Source organism: Salvelinus fontinalis, chromosome 6 (assembly GCF_029448725.1).
Source record: "Salvelinus fontinalis isolate EN_2023a chromosome 6, ASM2944872v1, whole genome shotgun sequence".
NCBI classification, from domain to species: Eukaryota; Metazoa; Chordata; class Actinopteri; order Salmoniformes; family Salmonidae; genus Salvelinus; species Salvelinus fontinalis.
Genome location: NC_074670.1, coordinates 69155425 through 69183379, shown reverse-complemented (window position 1 = coordinate 69183379; position 27955 = coordinate 69155425). Strand labels below are relative to the sequence as shown.

At 46.4% G+C, this 27955-nt stretch overlaps 1 protein-coding gene across 2 annotated transcripts; it reads right to left on the bottom strand.

Moving 5' to 3' along the window:
• Positions 1-7713: 7713 nt before the first annotated feature.
• ccdc88b (coiled-coil domain containing 88B) lies at positions 7714-27687 on the bottom strand. 2 transcript variants are annotated; one of them, XM_055927542.1, is made up of 28 exons: positions 27363-27687; positions 23857-24005; positions 23479-23587; positions 22701-22770; positions 22535-22593; positions 22346-22429; positions 22085-22225; positions 21682-21830; positions 21415-21496; positions 21157-21315; positions 20075-20221; positions 19758-19950; positions 19290-19420; positions 19006-19077; positions 15272-15988; positions 14841-15020; positions 14372-14712; positions 14044-14203; positions 13400-13732; positions 12910-13071; positions 12491-12768; positions 11814-11957; positions 10992-11178; positions 10572-10717; positions 9237-9341; positions 8762-8922; positions 8224-8538; positions 7714-7912 (listed from the first exon to the last, which is right to left on the bottom strand). In XM_055927542.1, exons 1-28 carry the CDS (start codon positions 27420-27422, stop codon positions 7833-7835), a joined length of 4914 nt encoding a protein of 1637 aa, XP_055783517.1. In that variant the 5' UTR covers positions 27423-27687; the 3' UTR covers positions 7714-7832. The 2 variants fall into 2 exon arrangements, with proteins under 2 accessions (XP_055783517.1, XP_055783516.1); XM_055927541.1 differs by having other exon boundaries at positions 8209-8538; positions 27363-27686.
• Between the last annotated feature and the right edge of the window lie 268 nt (positions 27688-27955).

Here is a 27955-nt window from a genome sequence, read left to right as displayed (position 1 = left end):
GGACCAGTACCAGATCAATGTGGAGCTATATACTGTGAGGACCAGTACCAGATCAATGTGCAGAGGTACAAGGTATTTGAGGTAGATATGTACAGTGCCTTCAGAAAGTATTCATACACCTTGACTTATTGCCCATTTTGTTGTGTTAGTCTGAGAATAGATTAAAACCACCAATCACCAATCTACAGACAATACCCCATAATGACAATGTGAAAACATGTTTAGACATTTTTGCTAAATACAGTTCTCATTTACATAAATATTCACACCCCTTTACTATGACACTCCAAATTGAGTTTAGGTGCATCCAATTTCCTTTGCTAATCCTTGATGTCACTACAACTTGATTGGAGTCCACCTGTGTCCAAATATTTTTTTCTGACAGGATTTCAAAGGAAACCTGTCTATACAGTGCATTCGGAAAGTATTCAGACCCCTTTACTTTTTCCACGTTTTGTTACATTACAGCCTTATTCTAAAATTGATTAAATTTTATTTTTTACTCATCTACACACAATACCCCATAATGATAAAGCAAACATTTTTTTGAAATGTTTGCAAATGTATAAAACGTTTTTTTTTAAATAAGGAAATTTAATAAGTATTCAGACCCTTTACTCAGTACCTCGAGTCTTTTTGGGTATGTCGCTACAAGCTTGGCACACCTGTATTTGGGGAGTTACTCCCATTCTTCTCTGCCGTTCCTCTCAAGCTCTGGCAGGTTGGATGGGGAGCGTCGCTGCACAGCTATTTTTCGGTATCTCCAGAGATGTTTGATAGGGTTCAAGTCTGGGCACTGGCTGGGCCACTCAAGGACATTCAGAGACTTGTCCCGAAGCCACTCCTGAGCTGTCTTGGCTGTGGGCTTTGTCCTGTTGGAAGGTGAACCTTCGCCCCAGTCTGAGGTCCTGAGCACTCTGGAGCAGGTTTTCATCAAGGATCTCTCTGTACTTTGCTCTGTTCATCTTTCCCTCGATCCTGGCTAGTCTCCCAGTCCCTGCTGCTGAAAAACATTCAATGCTACAGAAATGTATTGTATTACCCTTCTCCAGATCTATGCCTCGGCTCTGAGGACAATTCCTTCGACTTCATGGCTTGGTTTTTGCTCTGACATGCACTGTCAACTGTGGGACCTTATATAGACAGGTGTGGGCCTTTCCAAATCATGTCCAATTAATTGAATTTACCACAGGTGCCCCAATCAAACATCTCTGGAAACATCAAGGATGATCAATGGAAACAGGATGCATCTGAGTTCAATTTCAATTTTCATAGGAAAGGGTCTGAATACTTATGTAAATAAGATATTTCTGTTTTACTTTCTTAATACATTTGCAAACATTTCTAAAAAAACAGTTTTCGCTTTATTATACGGGATTGTGTGTAGATTGATGAGGACAAAAAATTATTTAATCCATTTTAGAATAAGGCTGTAACTGTGAAGTCAAGGCGTCTGAATACTTTGCGAAGGCACTGTATAAGGTCCCACAGTTGACAATGCATGTCAGAGCAGAAACTAGACCATGAAGTCCAAGGAACTGTCCGTAGATCTCTGAGATAGAATTGTGATGATGCATATATCTGGGGAAAGTAATAAAACCATTTCTAGAGTGTTGAACGTTTCCAAGAGCACAGTGGTCTCGATCATTGGGAAATGGAGAAAAAAAAAAAACTACCCAGACTCTGCCGAGAGCTGTCCGTCATGCCAAACTGAGCAACCGGGCAAGAAGAACCTTGGCCAGGGAGGTAACCAACAACCCAATGACCACTCTGACAGACCTATAAAGTTTCTTGGCTGAGATGAGATGACATGCCAGAAGGACAGCAGTCTCTACACTATACCAATCTGGGCTTTATGGGAGAGTGGCCAGACGGAAGCCACTCCTGAGAAAAGGCACATGACGGCAAGCCTGGAGTTTTCAAAAAGGCAAGTGAAAGACTTAGATCATAATACTAAATATTCTGTTGTCTGATGAGACAGAAATGTAACTCTTTGGCCTAAATGCAAAGCGCTATGTCTGGAGAAAACCAGGCACAGCACATCACCCGTGGCAGCATCATGCAATGGGGATGCTTATCAGCGGTAGGGACTGGGAGACTGGTAAGGATGAGGGAATAGTGAATGGAGCCAAATACAGGCAAATCCTTGATGAGAGCCTGCTTCAGAGTGCAAACGTTCCAACGGGACAATGACCCCAAGCATACAGCCAAGTCAAAGCTGGAAGGGCTTCAGAACAAGAATGTGAAAGTCCTTGAGTGGCCCAGCCAAAGCCCAGATTTGAACCCCATTTGAAAATGTGTGGAAAGACTTGAAGATTGCTGTTCACCGCCGCTTCCCATTTTACTTAACGGAGCTTGAGAGAATCCCCAAATACAGATTTGCAAAGCTGATACAGACATACCCAAGACGACTCAAAGCTGTAATCGCCGCCAAAGGTGCTTCTACAAAGTATTGACTCAGGGCCACTATTCAATATAGACTGTGTGTGTGTGTGTGTGTGTGTGTGTGTGTGTGTGTGTGTGTGTGTGTGTGTGTGTGTGTGTGTGTGTGTGTGTGTGTGTGTGTGTGTGTGTGTGTGTGTGTGTGTGTGTGTGTGTGTGTGTGTGTGTGTGTGTGTGAAAAAGTAATCAACATAATAGAATTAAGTATTTTTTTCACAAAACGTTTTACCTAAATCCAATAACATTGTGACGTTTTTTGTTTTCACGTTGAAGTCACGTTAGTTGGCAACTCAACCAAATGTACATTTGAACTGACGTGTGTGTGTTTGTGTTGTCTGTATGTGTGTGTCTGTATGTGAATGTGTGTATATATAGTCTTGTGAGTTTGCATAGAGTCAGTGCAAGATGTATCCAGGCTGTATCACAACCGGCCGTGATTGGGAGTCCCATAGGGCGGCGCACAATTGGCCCAGCATTGTCCGGGTTTGGTCGGGGTAGGCAGTCATTGTGAATAAGAATTTGTTCTTAACTGACTTGCCTAGTTAAATAAAGGTTCAATAAACAATGTTAAAAATATAGAGTCTGGGCCTCCCGGGTGGCGCAGTGGTCTAGGGCACTGCATCGCAGTGCTAACTGCGCCACCAGAGTCTCTGGGTTCGCGCCCAGGCTCTGTCGCAGCCGGCCGCGACCGGGAGGTCCGTGCGGCGACGCACAATTGGCATAGCGTCGTCCGGGGTAGGGAGGGTTTGGCCGGTAGGGATATCCTTGTCTCATCGCGCTCCAGCGACTCCTGTGGCGGGCCGGGCCAACCAAGGGGGCCAGGTACACGGTGTTTCCTCCGACACATTGGTGCGGCTGGCTTCCGGGTTGGAGGCGCTGTGTTAAGAAGCAGTATGGCTGGTTGGGTTGTGCTTCGGAGGACGCATGGCTTTCGACCTTCGTCTCTCCCGAGCCCGTACGGGAGTTGTAGCGATGAGACAAGGTAGTAATTACTAGCGATTGGATACCACGAAAATTGGGGAGAAAATGGGATAAAAAATAAAAAAAAATATATATATATATATATATATATATATATATATATATAGTCTGTGCATATAGTGCAGGTAACCATTGAAATAACTATTTAGCAGTCTTATGGCTTGGGGATAGAAGCTGTCTTGGAGCCTGTTGGTCCAAGAGCCGATGCTCCGGTACTGTTTGCTGGAGGGTAGCAGAGTGAACATTCTATGACTGGTGTCTGGAGTCTTTTGCCAATTTTTGGGTCCTTCCTCTGACACTGCCTGTTATAGTGGTCCTGGATGGTAGGGAGCTCGGCCCCAGTGATGTACTGGGTTATACACACCACCCCTTGTAGCGCTTTGTGGTCGAGGGTGGTGCATTTGCCATTCTAAGCTGTGATGCAGCCAGTCAAGATGTTCTTGATGGTGCAGCTGTAAAACATTTTGAGGAGCTGAGGGCCCATGCCATATCTTTTCAGCCTCCTGAGGTGGTGCTGTGCAGTTTACAGTCTATTTACAGTCTGTTTTATTAGTATACTGTTTCTCAAAGTTTTAGCTGTTTCTCTTCTGGGTGGAGAGTTGTTTTTCTTTCAGTCAGGCCATCACCAAGTGGGAGTCAAAGAGAGAGAGAGGGATGGAGAGTATATGCAGGGATAGAGGATCAGGTAGGAGGGTTGGGTGATGTGTATGGAGGAGGGATGGAGAGGAGGAGGAGGGGTGGGGTGATGTTTATGGATGGGGGAGCAGGGTGGTAAACTGCTAGTGAAATGAAAATGGCTCTTTAGCAGAATCCAGGACACTTGGGCGCTGCTGCTGGATAAATGTTTCTGATTTACCGCCTGAAAGCCTGTCAGAGCGAGGGAGTGGAGGGGAGCGGGAGGGAGTGGAGGAGAGGAGAGCGGGAGGGAGTGGAGGGGAGCGGGAGGGAGTGGAGGAGAGGAGAGCGGGAGGGAGTGAAAGAGAAGGGGAGAAGTTTGAGCAGAGCCCGTGGGAGAAGAATCCTGAGACGGAAGGAGAGAGAGAGGGAAATGCGGGGTGCTCAAGAGGGAGACAGGTAATAAACTGAGTAGTGTAGTAGTGTTCAACCACTTCCCTCTGTCCCAAAACACACACACATTCACAATAAAAAAACAGCACAATTCAGACACATGTTAACACCACATGTTAAGGAACGTTGTCCTTGGGTAACCTGACGTCCTCAACATGGTTCTTTTAGACCTACTTCATTCTGTTCCTTTAGTTCCCGACCATTCCCACGAACCGCTACATTAATGTCTACTTGAGAATGTGTGATATTCATGTGTTTAAGTGTGCGTGTGTTTGCTGGGAGATCTGCATCTGTATGCGAACAAGACTGAGTCTGTGTGCGCGCTGACCTGTTGGAAAGTTTGACTGAGACACTATTCAATATAGACTGTGGCCTGGGTGTGTGTGTGTGTGATCGAAGTGTGTGTCTCTCATTCATACACACACACTCCAGACGTGCTGAAGGCCGGGGACGGTGGACGGGACGGACGTCTCCTCTCCCGGAACGTTTACTTGCACCCTGGGGAGGTTAGGATTATTTTATTTTTATTTTGAGTGTTTAATGTATTAAAAGGGCCGAGGTAATGAATTATAATCTTTAATGCAGCGACCGATCGATACCACAAGAGAATAAATCAGCTTTTACTGAGAGGAACAAACCCTTTAATACACTAGGAGAGAGGGAGGGAGAGAGGGAGGGAGGGAGAGAGAGGGACAAAGACTGAAAGGGAGGGAGAGAGAGACATAGGGAAGGGAGGGAAGGAGAGAGAGAGGGACAGACTGAAGGAAGGAGAGAAGAAAGTGTGAGGATAGTTACCTTAGGGGTAGCCTCATTGACTAAAAGGCCCTGAAAGCTCTGAGATTTTGACAGTTTTGTGATGATGCAAGGTTGCAGGGTCAGACTCTGAGTTAAGACAAACACTTATTCTCTCTCTCCTGCTGTCTGTTGTTGTGTTTATGTTTTTCTCCTTTCAGCAAATCCTCGTCGATCTCAGAGCGTCTCCACAGCACGGGGCTGGACTTTAATTAATTAGATGAAACTTTATTCCTCTCTCTTGATCAGAATTCAGCTTTCTAGGTCTCTCATTGTACCTGCTCTAGTCCTACAGGTAGCTAGCACCTCCGCCTGTGGAAATAATACAGCAACAAAAATAAAGATATACCTTGAATATCTGATATCACCAAGGGCCGGTAACTACAGTGCCATCTCTGAGTAAATAATACATCAAAAACAAGGAATTTAAAATTTCCAAAGTCTCAATTCATTGTGCTTTTTAGTCGGGGAATAGGATTAGTCTGTGTCCTGGAAACCGGACCCTGGTGTTTGCTGGGTCCAAGTGTTACTGTCTCTCAGTTTTTGCTAGGTCAGTCTGATTTCAGGCAGGCAGTAAAGAAAAAGCTGGCCATTAGTGTCTCTTTAGAGAAGGCCACCCACATTCACATTTGATGTCAAGGGCTGAAATAGTTAAATAGACAGATTCAAGACAGAGAGAGAGAGTTTTTCACTGACAGAAAAACACAGATGGCATTACACCACTCCACTTGTCAATTACAGAGCCTTCAGAAAGTATTCATACCCCTTGACTTATTCCATATTTTGTTGTGTTACAGCCGGAATTCAAAATGTATTATTGTTTTTTTCTCTCACCCATCTACACACAATACCCCATAATGAGAAAGTGAAAACATGTTTTTAGACATTTTTGTACATTTATTGAAAATTTAATTCAGAAATATCTAATTTACATAAGTATTCAAACCAATGAGTCAGTAAATGTTGTGAGTCTGTGAGTCTTTCTGGGTGAGTCTCCAAGATCTTTGCACACCTGGATTGTACAATACTTTTACATTATTATTTTAAAAAATCTTCAAGTTCTGTCAAGTTGGTTGTTGGTCATTGCTAGACAGACATTTTCAGGCCGATTTTAAGTCCAAACTGTAACTAGGCCACTCAGGAACATTCAATGTTGTCTTGGTAAGCAAACTAGTGTCTATTGTCCTGCTGAAAGGTGAATTTGTCTCCCAGTGTCTGTTGGAAACCAGACTGAACCAGATTGTCCTCTAGGATTTTGCCTGTGCTTAGCTCTATTCCATTTATTTTTATTCTGAAAAACTCCCATGTCCTTGTCAATGACTAGCATACCCATAACATGATGCAGCCACCACCGTGCTTGAAAATATGAAGAGTAGTACTCAGTGATGTGTTGGATTTGTCCCAAACAAACATATTTCCACTGACATTATGGGGTATCTTTTATAGGCCAGTGACACAAAATCTCAAATTCATGCTGTAACACAACAAAATGTGGAAAAAGTCAAGGGGTGTGAATACTTTCTGAAGGCCCTGTATTGAACCACCACTACAGACACATATTGACAAGCTAAGATGAACACTGGGCTGTGTACTGTATATGTCATTTGACTTTTATTCTAGTCTATTGGCTGAAAGGAATCAGAAATGTCTCTTTTTTACACCCCTACTCTTCAAACGTACATGTTAATGACAACTGGCACAGATGTACAATGCATTTAGTTTTATTGAATGTAAGGAATGAGAAGGAGTTTCATTGTCTTTGTTCTGGGTTTTTATTTCACTGCTTTTTTCACCTTGTGGTTGCTGTCTGTTTGCAGGTGTCAGATGGAGATGTCTGACTGAGTGGCAGGCCCAATATCATCCTCCACACTCACACTCACTCACGCTGGATGCATCTCAATTTCATAAACAAAATGTTCAGAGGCTGGGGCCTCATTTTGATTAATGTTGCCATGACAACTACATAATTCATGAATTGTATTAGCCTTCCATTTGTCTTTTTCTGAATCGTAATTCACCGGGGCTTCGGTGGAGAGCCTCTCTCTCTGCTTTTATCCTTTAGTGTCAGTCTTCTCTCCCTTTAATCCCTCCATCCCCCCACCCTCCCCAGCTGAAATGCTGATGTGTTGCTCCCTTGGTGTGGGATGCAGGGAACCAGAGAGGCCCTACAGTTGTGATGGACCTACAGGCCATGTTTCTCATTTAAAAGAATCTCCCGCATCTGATCTGTATTGGTGTCTAACTAGCTCTACACTGACACCTATTGGCCACAGAGGAGAAACTGCTGCTTATCACCCCAGAAGAACAGAGACATCTTTTCAATGATATATACAAATACAGTACTAGCTGGTAGAAAAACATTTCGTTTACAGTCTATGGAATTGGAAATACTGTATTTTCTGGCACCTTTTACAAAAATCAGACAAAACATTTGATTTGACACTTTTAATTTGAGTCCCTATCTGGATTTAGATCAGATGTGTATGCAGAGGTCGGATGTGTGCAAAGGATCATCATTCCAGTTGAAGCAGAAAGGCAGACATTCTCTTTTAGTTTGCCGGTTTATCCTTACTGGACTGACAGCACGGGTCTGAGTTGAGATGTCCTTCAATGTTGTCCCCACTCACGGCTAAAACCAAACACACACAGAGGTCCTGTCAAAACCAGTCACTTCACTTCAATTTGTCAGGGTTGGTCAGGGACATCAGTGCCAGCTCATGTCTAACCCCTCCCTCCGTCCTCCCTCCACCTCTCCAATATAGTCCACCTCTGCATCTTCACCTCTCCATCCCACTCCCCCCACTCCTTCCTCTGATCCCTCCTTACCTCTCTCCCCCATTTCCTCCCACTACCTCCCTCCCTTGTTATACCTCTCCCTCCCTCTCCCCCGTTTCCCCCCACTCCCTCCCTCTTCATCCAGCTCACCTCGATCCTCCTCACCTCTTCCTCCCTCCTCCATCACATTCTCCTGGCTGTTGTTGGCTGAGGTCATGGGTGTGGCTTTGGGTGTGTCTGTAGGGCTGCTCTGCCTTTCCCAGATCACTCTGTCTGCAGATTGGAGACGCTGGAGGGGCGAAGTCTTCTGGTCTCCGGGACTGAAGGACTGGGAGCCCAGCTTTCGATGGGAGCCCAGCTTTCGACGGCCCCCCAAACTTGAACGCAGCGGCAGCCCACACAGCCCTCCCGCCTGGTCAGAGTCACCCAGGGAGGGGGCATGTCGCAGGGGGGAGGGGGAGACGGGGGCACTGTGGGGTTCTGGAGTAGAGAAGAAAGAGAACAGATGGGAAAGATGTAACGAAGATAGAGGGGACAGTGAGGGACAGAGGGGACAGTGAGGGAGAGAGAGAGACATATGAGCAGTAGTATCAGTACAAATGACTCATGTAGTGATTTGAATGTGATTTGTGTATAATAGTGTCTGTGGTCTCTCACGAGTTGTTGTTCTGTCTGTCTGTCTGTCTGTCTTGTATAGTCTCACCAGAACCAGCAGCAGTCTGTGTGTCTGGTGGGTAGTCTGCACTGTCAGCCAGGTTCTCTATACTGCCAGCAGCGTAGAACAGAGCACGTCCCTCTCTCCCTACTCCTCCTCCTTTAGGCTTAATCAGCTTCTTCATCCTGTCTGCTATCCAGTTGGACTTCCTACAGAGGGATGGAGGAGGAAGGCAGGAAAGGAAGGAGACATAGTGAGGGAGATCAAGATCAATAAGAAGTGAGGGAGATTGAGAGAGTGGTTGGAGGGGACGACGACAAAAAGAGAGATTTGGCCTGTGTCTGCATCCAAACGAATTGCAGGAGTCCAGAAGAAACGCTGGAACCTCTCTCGACAAGTCCACCTGTCCATGACAGCATCTTTACAGAGGGGCATCAGCCTCCACAGACCCAATCTTAACGGCACATCATTGACTTCAATGGACAACGTGTGTGTGTGTGTGTGTGTGTGTGTGTGTCTTTACTTGGCCTTGCTGGGTGTAGGCATGCTGGGGTCCAGGACTCTGTACTGGTCCATGATCTTCTCCACCAGCTTCTGTTTCTCTCTACGCAGCTCACCCATCTTCTCTCTGGAGAGAGGGAGGAGAGGAGAGGAGAAAGAAGAGAGTTGAAGAGAGATGAGAAGTTAGGCGAAAATAAAATAATATTTACATTTGTGTGTGTGTGTACTGACTGGTACTCTCTCTGCTGTGAGTGTGTGTGTGTGTGTGTGTGTGTGTGTGTGTGTGTGTGTGTGTGTGTGTGTGTGTGTGTGTGTGTGCGTGCGTGCGTGCGTGCGTGCGTGTGTGTACTGACTGGTACTCTCTCTGCTGTGTGTGTGTCTGTGTGTGTACTGACTGGTACTCTCTCGTGTGTGTGTGTGTGTGTGTGTGTGTGTGTGTGTGTGTGTGTGTGTGTGTGTGTGTGTGTGTGTGTGTGTGTGTGTGTGTGTGTGTGTGTGTGTGTGTGTGTGTGTGTGTGTGTGTGTGTGTGTGTGTGTGTGTGTGTGTGTGTGTGTGTGTGTGTGTGTGTGTGTGTACTGACTGGTACTCTCTCTGCTGTGTGTGTGTGTACTGACTGGTACTCTCTCTGCTGTGAGTGTATGTGTGTGTACTGACTGGTACTCTCTCTGCTGTGTGTGTGTGTGTGTACTGACTGGTACTCTCTCTGCTGTGTGTGTGTGTGTGTGTGTACTGACTGGTACTCTCTCTGTTGTGTGTGTGTGTACTGACTGGTACTCTCTCTACTGTGTGTGTGTGTGTACTGACTGGTACTCTCTCTGCTGTGTGTGTGTGTGTACTGACTGGTACTCTCTCTGCTGTGAGTGTATGTGTGTGTACTGACTGGTACTCTCTCTGCTGTGTGTGTGTGTGTGTGTGTGTGTGTGTGTGTGTGTGTGTGTGTGTGTGTGTGTGTACTGACTGGTACTCTCTCTGCTGTGTGTGTGTGTGTACTGACTGGTACTCTCTCTGCTGTGTGTGTGTGTACTGACTGGTCCTCTCTCTGCTGTGTGTGTGTGTGTACTGACTGGTACTCTCTCTGCTGTGTGTGTGTGTACTGACTGGTACTCTCTGTGCTGTGTGTGTGTGTGTGTGTGTACTGACTGGTACTCTCTCTGCTGTGTGTGTGTGTACTGACTGGTCCTCTCTCTGCTGTGTGTGTGTGTGTACTGACTGGTACTCTCTCTGCTGTGTGTGTGTGTACTGACTGGTACTCTCTCTGCTGTGTGTGTGTGTACTGACTGGTACTCTCTCTGCTGTGTGTGTGTGTGTACTGACTGGTACTCTCTCTGCTGTGTGTGTGTGTGTGTGTGTACTGACTGGTACTCTCTCTGCTGTGAGTGGTGCTGGTCCTTGCGCTCCAGGCTCTGCTCCATCAGGTCTCTGTTGTGATTGGTCAGACTCTGGTTCTGCTCCAACAGGTGACGGTTCTCCTCCTCCATGTTCCCCTTCAGCTGGGTCAGCAGCTACACACACACAGGTTTCAGAATTATTTCTAGTAAACAAGGTCTAACTTAAATATACTTGTGTTCCAAAAGTCATCACAAGGATAGTAAAACAATGATAATTTGACAAGTGTGGACATTTCGCCGGTCCCTAAAAGCAACAATGCTATTTTGTGCTCAGGGTTTAGGGTACAATTAGGGTTAGGTTTAGTTTTAGGGAAAATATACTTTTTTGGTCCCAACTTGGATAGTAAAACCAACGTGTGTGTGAGTGAGACCCTCCCTTCCTCCTGACCTGGTACTGGTTGGTGAGGCGGTCAGTGCTGAGCTCCAGTCTCTGGTTGCTCTCCCTCAGAGAGCTTATCTCTCCCTCCAGCCTGGTCCTCTCCAGCTGTGCAGCACTCAGCTCCCCCCGCAGCATCGAGCCCTGAGCCAGCAGCTCACTCTGTACCTGAGCTGACTCCCTCTGCACGCCCTGCAGCCTGGGAGAACAGAACAACATACATCACAACACAACCAGATACTATCAGATCAGACCGACAGACAGAGACAGAAAACCAAGGAATTACTTGACAAAATAAGACAGTGAAGCAGCAACTCAGGCTATTTGTCAGTCAAACAACCAACTGCTTGGTATCAGACTGAATAGATCAGCGATGAACTGAGTAGAATAAGGACAAACTGAATAGATCAGGAATGAACTGAATAGATCAGGGATGACATGAATATAACAAGGACAAACTAAATAGATCAGAAATATAATCAATAGATCAGGAACGAACTGCATAGATCAGGAATGAACTGAATAGAACAAGGACAAACTGAATACATCAGGAATGAACTGAATAGATCAGGGATGAACTGAATAGATCAGGGATGAACTGAATAGATCAGGGATGAACTGAATAGATCAGGGATGAACTGAATAGATCAGGAATGAACTGAATAGATCAGGAATGAACTGAATAGATCAGGGATGAACTGAATAGATCAGGAATGAACTGAATAGATCAGGAATGAACTGAATAGAACAAGAAGTTATATTACATTAAATAAGTTGAAGAGAATAAGTGATGACGGAGCAGTTAGTTGTTTGACTGAGAGGGTGTTTTTTTACCTCTCATAATCCTCTTTCAGTCTCTCTAGTTCTCTTTCTCTCTCCGCTTTCTTCTGCACCTCTCCCTCCATCTTCTCTCTTTCCATCTTCATCTCTGTTTCTTTCTCCTCCAGATGGGATTTGAGGCCCAGGAGCTCCTGATACCTGGAGAACATGAAGGTGTTATGAACATTGCTATGACTTATACTTAAAACACTCATTAAGGTGTCATGACTAATTTCATAAACGTTATTTTATCAGGGGTTTTCTCACAAGTCAGTTTACAGTGTATTCAATGGCATATGAAATTACAATCAGACTGGTTTCATAAAGTTACGAATGCCTTATGTATACTTCTTTAAATAAAGTGTTACTTGGTGTTCACTACCTTCCTTCTAGCTCCCTACCTTCCCTCCGGCTCCCTACCTTCCCTCCGGCTCTCTACCGGCTCCCTACCTTCCCTCCGGCTCCCTACCTTCCCTCCGGCTCCCTACCTTCCATCCGGCTCTCTACCGGCTCCCTACCTTCCCTCCGGCTCCCTACCGGCTCCCTACCTTCCCTCCGGCTCCCTACCTTCCCTCCGGCTCCCTACCTTCCCTCCGGCGCTCTACCGGCTCCCTACCTTCCCTCCGGCTCCCTACCTTCCCTCCGGCTCCCTACCTTCCCTCCGGCTCCCTACCTTCCCTCCGGCTCCCTACCTTCCCTCCAGCTCCCTGTACTGTGTCTCCAGGTTACGGTTGTTGCTCCTCAGGTCAGAGTGTCTATCCAGCAGCTCCTCTAGCTCTGCCTCCTGCCTCTGCTGCAACATTGTCATTCGCTCCTGGTCCCTCCTCAGCCCCTCCGCCCTGGCCAATGACTCCTCATGCTCCCTGGCCCAGACCTTAGACTCCGCCTCCAGAGCAGCACACCTGGCCTCGCTCTCGCAGCACCTTGCCAACACTGCTGCATGCTGGAAGCTCAGGGCCGCCTGGTCCACCTGGGAGAGGGGAAGGGGAGGGGGGGTGTTGGAAACCAAACACTGTGACTCTGACACGTGACAGTACTACCGTCTCTGAAGTGGCGAGAGGTAACACTTTCAGTATAATAACTATATAAAACAATAGTAGCTGTATGATACCTGTAGCTGAGTGTTGAGTGCCTGCAGCTTGGTGCAGGTCTCCTGCAGGCTGATAGAGTGATGTTGCAGGGTGTCTATCTGCTCCCTCAGGTAGCTACAGGCTGACTGGGACTGAGACAGCTGGGATAGCAACACCTCCCGCTCCGCGCCCACCGCTGCATTCTGAGGGGGAGGTGAGAAAGAGATGATTTGACTAGAGAAAGTTGACAATCACATGACTAGTTGTCACAGCATATATCAGCAGATTAGAATCTGAGAGGTGAACACACCTCCCGCTCCGCACCCATCACTGCATTCTGAGAGGGAGGTGAGTTGATTACAAAGAGTTGATTACAAATATGTGATTAGGGTATAAGCAGAATATTCTTCCTAGAGAGGTACACTGGGGGACAGGGTGCGGTCCTCTGTAGCTAGCTTCTGTTATCTAGGACATATGATATGGCACAGCAAATATCAACAAATAAAATAATAACGACAGGTGAACACACACCTCTCTCTCCAGGTCTATCAGTCGTTCACTCAGAGACCAGTCCATCTTCTCTACTCTAGCTTTTGGGGTCGTAGGGAGGTCATGGCCCTCCTTTGATTGGGGATCTTTAGCCTCTGGGTGCTCTAATGTGAGTGTGTCTGAGGATGTAGCCTGCTGTGTGTTAGCAGGCCTTTCTGGTTGGAAATTAGCAGGAACGGCATCTCTCTCCCGCTTCTCTGAAAGAAGGTCAGCGGTAACTGTCTTCAGTTCAGCCTCTGCCCTCTCCAACTCCTGCTTCAGCAGTGCAGCCTCATTGGACAGTTTTTGAGACTGCACCTTCTCATTGGCTAGCTCCTGTGGGAAAAGGAGAGGATGAAAACAGATTTCAAGGCTCAAGGTACACACACACACACATACACACACACACACACACACACCCACACACACACACACACACACACCCACACCCACACCCACACGCACACGCACACGCTCACGCACACGCACTCACGCATACGCATACGCATACGCACACACACACACACACACACACACACACACACACACACACACACACACACACACACACACACACACACACACACACACACACACACATACACATACACATACACATACACATACACACACACCCACACACACACCTGATTCAGAGATCTGATTTTATCCTGGGCTTCTGTGTTCAGCTCTTTAAGCTCCTGGCTCTCCTTCTCCAGACCCTGTAGCCGAGTACCGAGCTCCTGCTCCAGGTCCTGTAGTTGAGCACAAAGCTCCTTGGATTGAGACAGCTCCTGACACACATGCCTACAGAGACAGAGAGATCAACTAGGTCAGACCCATAATATGGTAATAGTACAGAAACACTATGTACATGGAGGGGACTGTTCTGCTACCTCTATTTTAAATTAATTGTGTGTGTGTGTGTGTGTGCGTGCGTGCGTGCGTGCGCAGCTCCAGGTGTTTGTGTATCACCTGTGTTCTGTCTCCAGACTGCAGGCCCTCTGGTTGCTATGTTCCAGGGCTGATGCTGTACTCTGTAGCTGCTGCCTCAGCCTGGCCGCCTCCCTCTCCCTCTGCCTCTGCTCCTTTCGTTGGCTGTCCAGCTCTCCCTGACACGCCTCCTTCTCCTGCTCCAATCGCAAGACCTCCAGCAGAGCCTGGTCCCGCCCCCGGGTCAGAGACTCAACCTCTAGTGCTACCTCGCGAAGCTCCGCCTCTAGCTCCTCCTCATTATGCCGTGAGGATTCTAGACTCCTCCCCTGGCGCTCTAGCTCCGCCCTCAGGGCTTGGGTCATCAGCTCCAATTGGTCACCCTGGCAAACAAGGTAGCGTTCAGGATCACAGTATTCAGTGACATTGTGTAATCTAGTCCTGATCTTTCTGTTGGTAGTAATTTGTGTGTGTTTTGCAGTGCATAGTGTGTGTATTGCAGCAGTGGCACCTTGCGTTGGGCAGTGCGTAGGGTGTCCACAGAGCTACGGAGGGTCTCTCTCTCTCTCTCCAGCGTGGCTCGCTCCCCCTCCAGAGTAGCGATGACTGAGGCCTGCATCCGCTGCAGCTCAGCCTGGCTCCGCAGACGACATAGCTCCTCCTCCATCTGCAGGCGCTCCACCTGCAGCACCTAACACACACCAGAGAGGAATGATGTGGAAGGGACAGAGGGACGGACCATCTGACAGAGGACTAGGAAGACTAAGAATTAAAAGACAGACGATGGTACTCTATGGAAGACTGGATGGACGGACAGATGGATGGACAAGGGATTAAGTAACTGTCTACGACAGCTGCAATGTGAAGGAAGAAAGCCCTATGATTCTGGTACATGAAACTACTGGCAGAGTAATGATTTTCAGATCATGATTGGTTCCATACCTCTATCTGTCTCCTAGCCTCTGCCAGGCTCTCTGTAGCCTTCCTCAGTCTCTGGCCCTCGGCCTCCAGTAGCACCAGTCTCTGCTCAGCCTCCCAGGCTTTCCTGCTCTGCTCCCCCAGCTTGGAGCGCAGGTCCTGGGCTACAGACACCTGCTTGTCAGCCTCCTCCAGGGCCTGCTGGAGCTCAGAGGCCAGGCGCTCCATGTCTGGCACAGGGAACACACACACGTCTTTTTCACTGAGTTCCACTGACTTTTCTTTCTCTTCTCTCTCCTTTGTTTTTGGCAGTTTCTCTTCTTCAGTGGCTGGGCTGGGGTCTTGTATCTCTTTCCGGTCAATATCTGCCTTCCCAACATCTTCTTCCTTCTCATTTGTAACATGTTTTATCTCTCTCTCTATCTTCTCACATTCTGCTTCTTCTTCTCTCTTTTTGGGTTTCAGCACCTGATCCTCTGCTTCCACCTCTCTCTCTTCAGGATGGAGCAGCTCTGCCCCAACTCCAGCTTCTCTTTGGGTTCTAATGATGTTGGCTCCCCTCTCACTGTCCAACCTTCTCCGGGCAGTACCCTCCCCTTCTCCTCTTGAGGACTCAGAACCTTGGACTCCCCTCTCTCCCCTCTCCTCCTTCTCTCCTTCTTCCTCAATACTTTGATGCTTTGTCAACAGCAGTTCCAGGCTCTTTTTCAAAGTGGCATTTTCATTCTTGACATTCTGAAACTGAGAGTGGAGAGGAGGACAAGAACAGTTAATGTGTCAGACGACACAGTGAGGTCACATCTAGATACATGTCAGACGACACAGTGAGGTTGAAACTAGATACATGTCAGACGACACAGTGAGGTCACATCTAGATACATGTCAGACGACACAGTGAGGTCACATCTAGATACATGTCAGACGACACAGCGAGGTCACATCTAGATACATGTCAGACGACACAGTGAGGTCACATCTAGATACATGTCAGACGACACAGTGAGGTCACATCTAGATACATGTCAGACGACACAGTGAGGTCACATCTAGATACATGTCAGACGACACAGTGAGGTCACATCTAGATACGTGTCAGACGACACAGTGAGGTCACATCTAGATACATGTCAGACGACACAGTGAGGTCACATCTAGATACATGTCAGACGACACAGTGAGGTCACATCTAGATACATGTCAGACGACACAGTGAGGTCACATCTAGATACATGTCAGACAACACAGCGAGGTCACATCTAGATACATGTCAGACGACACAGTGAGGTCACATCTAGATACATGTCATACGACACAGTGAGGTCACATCTAGATACATGTCAGACGACACGGCGAGGTCACATCTAGATACATGTCAGACGACACAGTGAGGTCACATCTAGATACATGTCATACGACACAGTAAGGTCACATCTAGATACATGTCATACGACACAGTGAGGTCACATCTAGATACATGTCAGACGACACAGTGAGGTCACATCTAGATACATGTCAGACGACACAGTGAGGTCACATCTAGATACATGTCATACGACACAGTGAGGTCACATCTAGATACATGTCAGACGACACAGTGAGGTCACATCTAGATACATGTCATACGACACAGTGAGGTCACATCTAGATACATGTCAGACGACACAGTGAGGTCACATCTAGATACATGTCAGACGACACAGTGAGGTCACATCTAGATACAATGCCTTCAGAAAGTATTCAGACCCCTTGACTTTTTCCACATTTTGTGACGTTACAGCCTTATTCTAAAATGGATTGAATACTTTTTCCCCCTCATCAATCTACACACAATACCACATAATGACAAAGAAAAAACAGGTGCTTTGATAATTTTGGAAATGTATAAAAAAAAAACTGAAATACCACATTTATATAAGTATTAAGACCCTTAACTCAGTACTTTGTTGAAGCGCATTTGGTAGCGATTACAGCCTTGAGTCTCCTTGGGTATGACGCCAGAAATGTTCGAATGGGTTCAAGTCCAGGCTCTGGCTGGGCCACTCAAGGACATTCAGAGACTTGTCCCGAAACCACTCCTGCGTTGTCTTGGCTGTATGCTTAGGGTCGTTGTCCTGTTGGAAGGTGAACCTTCGCCCCAGTCTGAGGTCCTGAGCACTCTGGAGCAAGTTTTCATCAAGGATCTCTCTGTACTTTGCTCTGTTCATCTTTCCCTCGATCCTGACTAGTCTCCCAGTCCCTGCCACTGAAAAACATCCCCACAGCATGATACTACCACCTCCATGCTTCACCGTACGGATGGTGCCAGGTTTCCTCCAGACGTGACACTTGATTCTTGTTTCTCATGTTCTGACAGGCTGACTACACCGCGTGCGTCACCTGCGCGAGCGTCGCAAAATAAATTTAGAAATCTATGTTATTCAATTATTGCACCCACAGTGCTCGCTCCCGCCAACGAGCGTCTGCGTTGCCAAGGGGTAAAATAGAAGTCAGTTCTATTTCTGACAAAGATTGTGCTGCAAGTCCTGCCTCTCCCATCTCCTCATTGGTTTATAGAAACAGGTACCCACGTGCCATCTCCTCATTGGTTATACCCACGTGGGTGACTGAAAGACGAACGAGGTCGGTGGCGGTAATGCACCTAATTTATGAAAGTTGCCAATCGCATTATAAAGTCAAGAGAAGAAACAGCCTGGAAGGAGGAGAGATGACTAGAAACGATTCGGTTGACCGTTTTATGTGTGGAGTAATTGTCGGAGTAGAGGACCTTGTGCATTTCAGGTAAAATAACAACTCAATGTTTATATCCCAGGACAAATTAGCTAGCAACAGCAAGCTAGCTAAATAGGACAAATTAGCTAGTAAGTGCAAGCTAGCTAGCTAAATTGCCATTCATGTTTACTGCTTTTCGACCTGTCCCCAAATTAATATAATTGTTTCAGAGTTTGTTTTGATATTTTAACCTGTGTGTCGTGATCGCGTTTGGTGTGGGGGGAACAAAATACATTTATGCACGATGGTGCACGCGCACAGCCAGTTTGGGTTCCGTGTGAGAGTCCTTTAGGTGCCTTTTGACAAACTCCAAGCGGGCTGTCATGTCTTGGTGGTTCCAAACTTCTTCCATTTAAGAATGATGGAGGCCACTGTGTTCTTGAGAACCTTCAATGCTGCAGAAATGTTTTGGTACCCTTCCTCAGATCTGTGCCTCGAAACAATCCTGTCTCGGAGCTCTACGGACAATTCCTTCAACCTCATGGCTTGGTTTTTGCTCTGACATGCACTGTCAACTTTGGGACCTTTCCAAATCATGTCCAATCAATTGAATTTACCACAGGTGGACTCCAATCAAGATGTATAAACCTCTCAAGGATGATCAATGGAAACAGGATGCACCTGAGCTCAATTTCGAGTCTCATAGCAAAGGGTCTGAGTACTTATGTAAATAAGGTATTTCTGTTTTTAATAAATTTGCAAAAATTTCTAAAAAAATGTTTTCGCTTTGTCATTATGGGGTATTGTGTGTAGGTTGATAAGGACATTTTTATTTAATCCATTTTAGAATAAGGCCGTAACGTAACAAAATGTGGATTTGGGGAAGGGGGATGAATACTTTCTGAATGCACTGTACACATCACTGTAACGGTTTAGAGAACCACACCCACATGACGAATAGCGTTCTCTTAGACTTAAAGACTTTTGTTAGCCTCCTAATGCCTCGGCTTTAGCTCAGAGGGTTAACACAGTCGGTCACATCAGCTCACCTCTCTTAGGGTATTCTGATGTTCTGCCTCCAGACAGGCCAGCTCCTCACTCACCTCCGGCAAATCAGCTTGCTGCAAAATATAGCAGACAGTTGGATCCTCCAATAGCAGTGCCCTTAGCCTGGACACTAATACAAGTACTTGGCAAGCCACAAGGCTCCCTGTGTCGAGTCTCATTCTTCTTTACTGTTCCTTGCTACTGTTGCATTTGCCTGCTCTCTGGAGTTTTAACCTAGACTCAATCCATTTTGATAGATTGACCCTCGTGACCTCGTGACCCTTACCCTCTGACCCCTGAACTTCTGTTCGGACTGCAGGTCCTCCAGGCGTCTCCTCAGCTCAGCGTTCTCATTCTCAGCTCCCAGAAGCCTCACTGACGATGCCTCGCCCACCTCCACACTTAGAGGTTTCAGATCTGAGAGAGAGAATGAGAGAGAGAGAGAATGAGAGAGAATGAGAGAGAGAGAGAATGAGAGAGAGAGAGAGAATGAGACAGAGAGAGAATGAGAGAGAGAGAGAGAGAGAGAATGAGAGAATGAGAGAGAGGATGAGAGAGAGAGAGAGAATGAGAGAGAGAATGAGAGAGAGGGAGTGGAGAGGGAGGGAGGGATATATATTTCTTTGCTTTGGCAACAGTGGTACCATTCATGCCATTAAAGCTTATTTGAATTTGAATTAGAGAGGCGGGGTCGTGGACAATAATCAAATAATTTAACTAAAAAGACATACAACAGACAGGCAGACTGACTGACCAATCTCTTCTCTTAGCTCCACTCTTAGCCCAGCCTCCTCGTCAGACTCCACCTCCAATTGGTGGAAATGTGGAGCCGCTGTCATCCTGCCTGTATTGTTGTTGTTATGTCTAAGCTCCTGTCTAAGCTCCGCCTCCAGGCCCATATTCATCTCCAAGAGCTCATCGACCCTCTGCCTCTCAGTATCCCGCTCCTACAGACACACACACACCAACAAATTAGGGAAAATGTCTACGTGAGCCCGGCCAGCAGATACCAAATTCCTTACTTGTGATTCAGAAACACATTTCCACACACACATTACCATCATTACCTACCCCCTCCAGGTCTATGAGTCTTTGTCGCAGCAGTAGATTGTCTCTCTCCAGCTCCCGTAGGCTGGAGCAGCGTTGTCGTGTGTCCGCCAGCTGCTCCTCCAGCAGGACCCGGGTCTCCTGCAGTGCCACACACAGCTGCTGCTGCTCCTACGGGGGGCACCACACAGAGACAGGGGACAGAGACGCAGAGAGAGACGGGGGATAGAGACAGGGACAGGGGATAGAGACAAAGAGAGAGAAAGAGTCAGAGACAGGGACAGGGGTTAGAGACAGAGACAGTGGATAGACACAGAGAGAGAGACAGGGACAGGGGAGAGAGAGAGAGACAGGGACAGGGGATAGAGCCGGGATGGAGACAGAGACAGGGGATAGAGACAGAGAGAGGGGATAGAGAAAGAGAGAAATACAGGGGTTAGAGACAGAGACGGGATAGAATCAGAGAGAGACAGGGACAGGAGATATAGACAAAGAGAGAGAGACATAGACCAGATAGAGACAGAGAGACAGAGACAGGGGATAGACACAGAGAGAGAGACAGAGACAGGGGATAGAGACAGAGAGAGGGACAGAGACAGGGACAGGGGATAGACACAGGGACAGGGGATAGAGACAGAGAGAGAGACAGGGACAGGGGATAGAGACAGACACAGAGAGACAGAGACAGGGGATAGAGACAGGTAACAGCATTCAATGTCCCAGTAGAAAAACAAGGCATAGCACCTACAGTACCTAGCACCAATACTACAGGTATGTACAGATCTGAAGAAACTGCAAAGTATTATCAATATTGAGGGAGCTCACCTACTGTAAGCCCATCTGCAAACAGAGGGAAGTAGCTAGGGGGAAGGGGCTGAGGGTTGTTTTGGGAATGGGCCAACCATCAGCTGAGTGTGGCTACAGTTGACGGTAGACGTGGCGTGGTACCTTCAATTGTGCTTGTGTGTGGCAACAGTGTGTGGTGTATTGGTGGCAATACCTTCAGTAGTGTCTCTGTGTACTAAACAGTGTGTGGTGTATAGGTGGAGAAACCATCAATAGTGTCTCTGTGTACTAAACAGTGTGCAGTGTATTGGTGGCGATACCTTCAGTTGTGTGCGAGTGACTTCCAGGCTGCGTAGTCTATGAGTGCAGCTCTGTAGTTCTGTCTGCAGCTGCTCGGCTCTGCCTGCACGGTCACGAAGACAGTCCAGCTCGTCACGCAAGGCTCGCATTCCCCGCACCTCACCCTGAAGACTGCGGTTCTGCCCAACACACACAAGATTGAGGTGAGGTTAGAGGAGGACAAAAGTAGCAGAAAGTTCTGGTTCAGTTACTGGTAGTGATACCAGAGAAAATCTTACCTCCTTCTGAAGTTTCTTCAGCTGCTCGTCCATAGTTTGTACTTCCTGCTTGTGATCCAATAGTTGATCTCCTTTGTCTTCCCTATAGAAACAAACGTCATTATTGCAATAGTATTGTACTACTAAACTACAGACACCTCTTACAGAATAGTCCTCTTCCAATTTAAAAACCTTAAACACACAAACACACACACACACACACACACACACACACACACACACACACACACACACACACACACACACACACACACACACACGTCTTACAGTTCTTGTTTGAGGCGTCGTAGTTTGGCCCTGCTGTCTGCTAGCTGTACAGCCAGACCCTGGGGCTGCTCGTCAACGTGACCACCTCGGGTTGCCATGACAGACTCAGCCTGCTGGACCTCACTCTTCCAACACAACTCTGCTATCCTCTGAGAGAGACGGCGGAGGGAGAGACGGAAGGAAAAAGAGAGACGGAGAGAGATGACAGGAAGGTGATGAAATCAGGACCAGGTTCTGTGTCAATCTGTGAGAGGAAGAAATCCTCAGAGCTTTTTAAATCAGGTTTGACACAGTGATGCTTTCACTGGGAATACACTCTCCTATAGAGGCTGAAAGGCCTGGTTTCATCATTCAATTCCTCTTCTCTTGTTCTGGACCTATTTGTGAGTATTTGTCTGTGTACCTCCAGGTGTGTGTCCCTCTGTGCCAGCAGGCCTTGGATCTGTCTGGCCATGGAGCCAAACAGCAGCTGTAGCTCCACCCCCTCCAGCACTCCCAGCTCCTCCCACTGCAGCGGCAGCACCGCTCTGGGGTCCTGGGTCACCTGCAGGAACAACAGTTTCTCACCTCTCTATGGTAATAACAGTATGTGACTGAGCATTCCGGGACAAAACGGCTGACGTGGTGAACGTTAATGGGTAGATGAGTAGGGAACTGAACTGACCTCCTGGATACAGTTCGCAATGGCAGTTTGAGTCTCGATGTCCAGCGACTGGATTTGCTGTATGAAAGTTTCCTTCCTCTCACACTGTTGTTGATCAACAAAGAGTAGTCAGTAAGGTTGGCTCAGTTACAATTGCAGTGTGTGTGTACGTGTGCGTGCGTGTGTGTGTGTGAGAGAGAGAGACATCACCTGTACAGCACTTCCCAGTAAAAGCAGTAGCAATCTCCTCAACTCCTCCACTGCTGCCTCTGAAAACACAGATACCACTCTTATGACTATCTTGTTCCCATCATACTCTCATAGACAACATAGGAGCCCAATCAGAGATTCTGTACTTTCAACTGGCTCTTTTTACCTGTTAGGGGGTCTTGCCCCAAAATGGCAATGTTCGGAAGAGGCATCAGAATCAGCTGCTGTAGGTCTTCCTAAAGACAGAATCAGAGGGTTTGAGCAAAGGGAGAGCTTGAAGGGATAAAAATATGTATTTCTTGTCATTTCCCTAACCACATTGCAGTTACTGTATTCAAATCAACATTGAAATGACAAAACCTTCCAGTTTAGTTCAGTTTAGAATACAAACACAGATGACATCAGAGGGGAAAGTAGGCCAATTTGTTCATGTATGTTTCTACGTAGTACGATGACTATATTTGGTTCTCAGACACAAGTCCTGGTAGAGAGAAATTAGGCTGCAGAGTGACCACATGCTGCTGGTAGTTTAAGGTTTCACAGCCCTGCCAGTGTGACCAGGAAACACGAAGCAAGAAGTGAAACCGCAAAAAACTAAATGACATTGTAACAACACCAGACAAAACGGAATTGTTGTCATGACAAACAGTCCTGTCAATAAATTGTATCCAAAACATTTCTGAATAAATCCCAGAATCTTATTTGAAACTTGCTGGTGTCCCTCCCATGATGCTCCACTGTTCAGAGGGTTTGAATGACTTATCAAAAGCAGGAACTCAAACAGTGAAGACTCATGTTTTTGTGTGTTTTGTACATTGTATCGGACTAAAGTTCATTTCTCACAGAGATTTTCCTGGATGTCTCCCTCGGCTCGAGTCTGGACCTTGTGTGGTAAATGACTCTGATATGTGATTGTGTATCAAACCCAACACAAACACCAATACCTGGTAGAAGGCCCTGAGGTGTCGGTTGAGGATGGAGAAGTTCTGGACTCGGAGCATCTGGTCATCTCTCCCACTGCGGTACAAATGCTCCAGCTTGGGGTTGGGGTCTCTGGGAATGACAGACAGACAGACGGACGGACGGAGGTGAAAGGCACAGCTTATTTAGTACAATAGCCAGAGTGGGGATTGAGCCAGTGTGCACGTCTACTTGTGCCATAAAAGCTCTCACCTCTTGGCAGAGGTAACTATCCCAGCCCAGTATTTCACCAGCTATAATACCTTTGATCAGGTAAAGTCAAATGAATGTATTACATTGAATCCTTCAGCACACATTCCATGGCCACAACATTTGACGCCTGTGCAAAGGTGTGAACTTACATGACCCTCATGACCTCGTTGAGAAAGATCCCATTGGTCAGCCTCAGGTAGCGGTCATGGGAATTCTGGGACTTGGAGTTCACCTCCATGTACTGGTTGTAGAGCATGACATTCTCCTCCCTGTCCACTACACCATCAAAGAGCTGTACCTGAGGGAGGGGGCATCCTATTAGGGCCTTTAATTCAATCCGTAGCAGTGAAGATCAGTTTTATAGCGCGATCAACAATTAATGTTGACTGCATTCACAGTAAACGCTGTATACACTATATACACAAAAGTATGTGGACATCCCTTCAAATTAGTGTATTCTGCTATTTTAACCACACCCTTTGCTGACAGGTGTATAAAATTGAGCACACCGCCATGCAATCTCCATAGACAAACACTGGCAGTAGAATGGCCTTACTGAAGAGCTCAGTAACTTTCAACGTGGCACCGACATTGGATGACACCTTTCCAACAAGTCAGTTTGTCAAATTTCTGCCCTGCTAGAGCTGCCCCGGTCAACTGTACATGCCGTTATTGTGAATTGGAAATGTCTAGGCGCAACAACGGCTCAGCCGCGAAGTGGTAGACCACACAAGCTCACAGAACAGGACCGCCGAGTGCTGAAGCGCGTAAAAATGGTCTGTCCTCGGTTGCAACACTCACTGTCGAGTTCCAAACTGCCTTTGGAAGCAACTTCAGCACAAGAACTGTTCGTCGGGAGCGTCATGAAATGGGTTTCAATGGCCGAGCAGCTGCACACAAGCCTAAGATCACCATGCGCAATGCCAAGCCTCGGCTGGAGTGGTGTAAAGCTCGCCGCCATTGGACTCTGGAGCAGTGGAAACGCGTTCTCTGGAGTGATGAATTACCCTTCACCATCTGGCAGTCCGACGGAAGAATCTGGGTTTGTCGGATGCCAGGAAAACACTATGTGCCCCAATGCTGTAAAGTTTGGTGGAGGAGGAATAATGGCCTGGGGCTGTTTTTCATGGTTCGGTCTAGGCCCCTTAGTTCCAGTGAAGGGAAATCCTAATGTTACAGCATACAATGACATTCTAGACAATTCTGTGCTTACAACTTTGTGGCAACAGTTTGTCGAGATCGGTGTGGACGAACTTGACTGGCCTGCACAGAGCCCTGACCTCATCGAACACCTTGGGGATGAATTGGAACACAGACTGCGAGCCAGGCCTAATCGCCCAACATCAGTGCCCGACCTCACAGCAATGTTCCAACATCTAGTGGAAAGCCTTCCCAGAAGAGTGGAGGCTGTTATAGCAGCAAAGGGGGACCATCTCCATATTAATAAACATGATTTTGGAGTGAGATGTTCAACGAGCAGTTTTCCACATACTTTTGGTCATGTAGTGTATGTTGGCTCAATCGGAAATTACCTTTAAATGTGAACCGTGCCACAACGCAGATATTCTGCGCTACGGATTGAATCAAACCCTAAATTATATAGAAACACAATAAACAGTGCCTTCGGAAATATTCAGACCCCTTGACTTTTTTCACATTTTGTTACGTTACAACCTTATTCTAAAATGGATTAAATAAATACAAATCCTCAGCAATCTACCCACAATACCACATAATGACAAACGAAAACACGTCTTTTGAAATGTTTACAAATATATTACAAATAAAAAACAGAAATACCTTATTTAAATAAGTATTCAGACCCTTTGATATGAGAAATTGAGCTCAGGTGCATCCTGTTTCCATTGATCATCCTTGAGATGTTTATACAATTTGGTTGGAGTCCACCTGTGGTAAATTCAATTGATTGGGCATGATTTGGAAAGGCACACACCTGTCTATATAAGGTCCCACAATTGACAGTGCATGTCTGAGCAAAAACCAAGCCATGAGGGCAAAGGAATTGTCCGTAGAGCTCCGAGACAGGATTGTGTTGAGGCACAGATCTGGGGAAGGGTACCAAAACATTTGCAGCATTGAAGGTCCCCAAGAACACAGTGGCCTCCATCATTCTTAAATGGAAGAAGTTTGGAACCATCAAGACTCTTCCTAGAGCTGGCCGCCTTGCCAAACTGCGCAATCGGGGGAGAAGGGCCTTGGTCAGGGAGGTGACCAAGAACCTAATGGTCACTCTGACAGAGCTTCAGAGTTCCTCTGTGGAGATGGGAGAACCTTCCAGAAGGACAAACATCTCTGCAGCACTCCACCAATCAGGCCTTCATGGTAGAGTGGCCAGATGGAAGCCACTCCTCAGTAAAAGGCACATGACAACCCGCTTAGAGTTTGCCAAAAGGCACCTAAAGACTCTCAGACCATGAGAAACACAATTCTCTGTTCTGATGAAACCAAGATTGAACTCTTTGGCCTGAATGCCAAGCGTCACGTCTGGAGGAAACCTGGCACCATCCCTACGGTGAAGCATGGTGGTGGCAGTATCATGCTGTGGGGATGTTTTTCAGTGGCAGGGACTGGGAGACTAGTCAGGATCGAGGCAAAGACGAACGGAGCAAAGTACAGAGAGATCCTTGATGAAAACCTGCTCCAGAGCGACCGGTACCTCAGACTGGGGCGAAGGTTCATCTGCCAACAGGACAACAACCCAAAGCACACAGCCAAGACAACGCAGGAGTGGCTTCGGGACAAGTCTGTCAATGTCCTTGAGTGGTCCAGCCAGAGCCCGGACTTGAACCCGATCGAACATCTCTGGAGAGACCTGGAAATAGCTGTACAGCGACGCTCCCCATCCAACCTGACAGAGCTTGAGAGGATCTGCAGAGAAGAATGGGAGAATCTCCCCAAATACAGTTGTGCCAAGCTTGTAGCGTCATACCCAAGAAGACTCGATGCTGTAATCGCTGCCAAAGGAGCTTCAACAAAATAGTGAGTAAAGGGTCTGAATACTTACGTAAATGTGTTTTGGATTTTTTATAAATTAGCAAGAATTTCTAAAAACCTGTTTTGGCTTTGTCATTATGGAGTATTGTGTGTAGATTGATGAGGGGGGAAAACTATTTATTCCATTTTAGAATAAGGCTGTAACGTAACAAAATGCAGTAAAAGTCAAGGGGACTGAACACATTCCGAAGGCACTGTGCAACCTAAGATAATAAGAAAGATAATAAGAAAGGGAATAGGAAGTCACAGATATAAGGTAAAACAACAAGATACATTCTATGAGCCATTGTAGAGAAAGCTGTGAAAAGGAGAAGTTTAAGAACTAAGTGTTTGCTGTCCTTTTCATGTAACAAAAGTTATGACAAGCATTTACATCTGATTCAAGTTCAACCCATTCGTATTGTTTTAACTTTTGTAAATAAAGACTTATACATTATTTATAAAATGCATACTTTATGTGTTTTTTTTTTTACATTTACACATCGTTTATTTACAGGATTTGTATCTATTGATACTCCATAAAAACAAAACAACAGCAATAGGCTATGTATTTTGATGTTTTATAAAAGACTATGACCACGTATATCTAGGCCTACTACTATAGCATCTGAAAGTGATTTAAATAAGCTTTGACACATACCCAAGTCACCAACGCACTTTCCATGAATTCTTCTAGAATGTCCATTATGTTAGAGTCCATGGTGTCGCATAAATAATTTACAAACTTCTATAAAAAATATAAATAAAATATATCCTATAGTATTAAAGCAATTTTACTAAATACTGAATCCATTCTGTGTTCGTCATTTCAGTTCCTCTCCCTCTCTCTTCCTCTATCTCACTTTTTCAGTTAGTGCTGGCGGTGAGCACATTGCAAAACCACACCGGAATTTCTTAACGAACACATTTCATTAGTGCTTTAGGCCTACCCGGAACAATCACCACCTTTACCAGTGAGTGTGTTTCCAGAAAACAAAGTCGCTCAATGACAAATGAGTAGGTGGTTTGAGATGGATGGAAAATATTAGACTACTTTGTGCGCACAGTGGTTCCTTGCCTAGACGTTTGTAACAATGTTTATATTACAATGCAGTTGTTTGTAGCCTATGCATCAGTTTGATCAAGATATACTCTAAACAATTTCGAAATGGTAAATTCAGTAGGACGGGCGTTCGTTGCGCTTTCAGGTGTAATGCACTGGCGAACCCTGGTGGAATTATGGTGTACATTTCG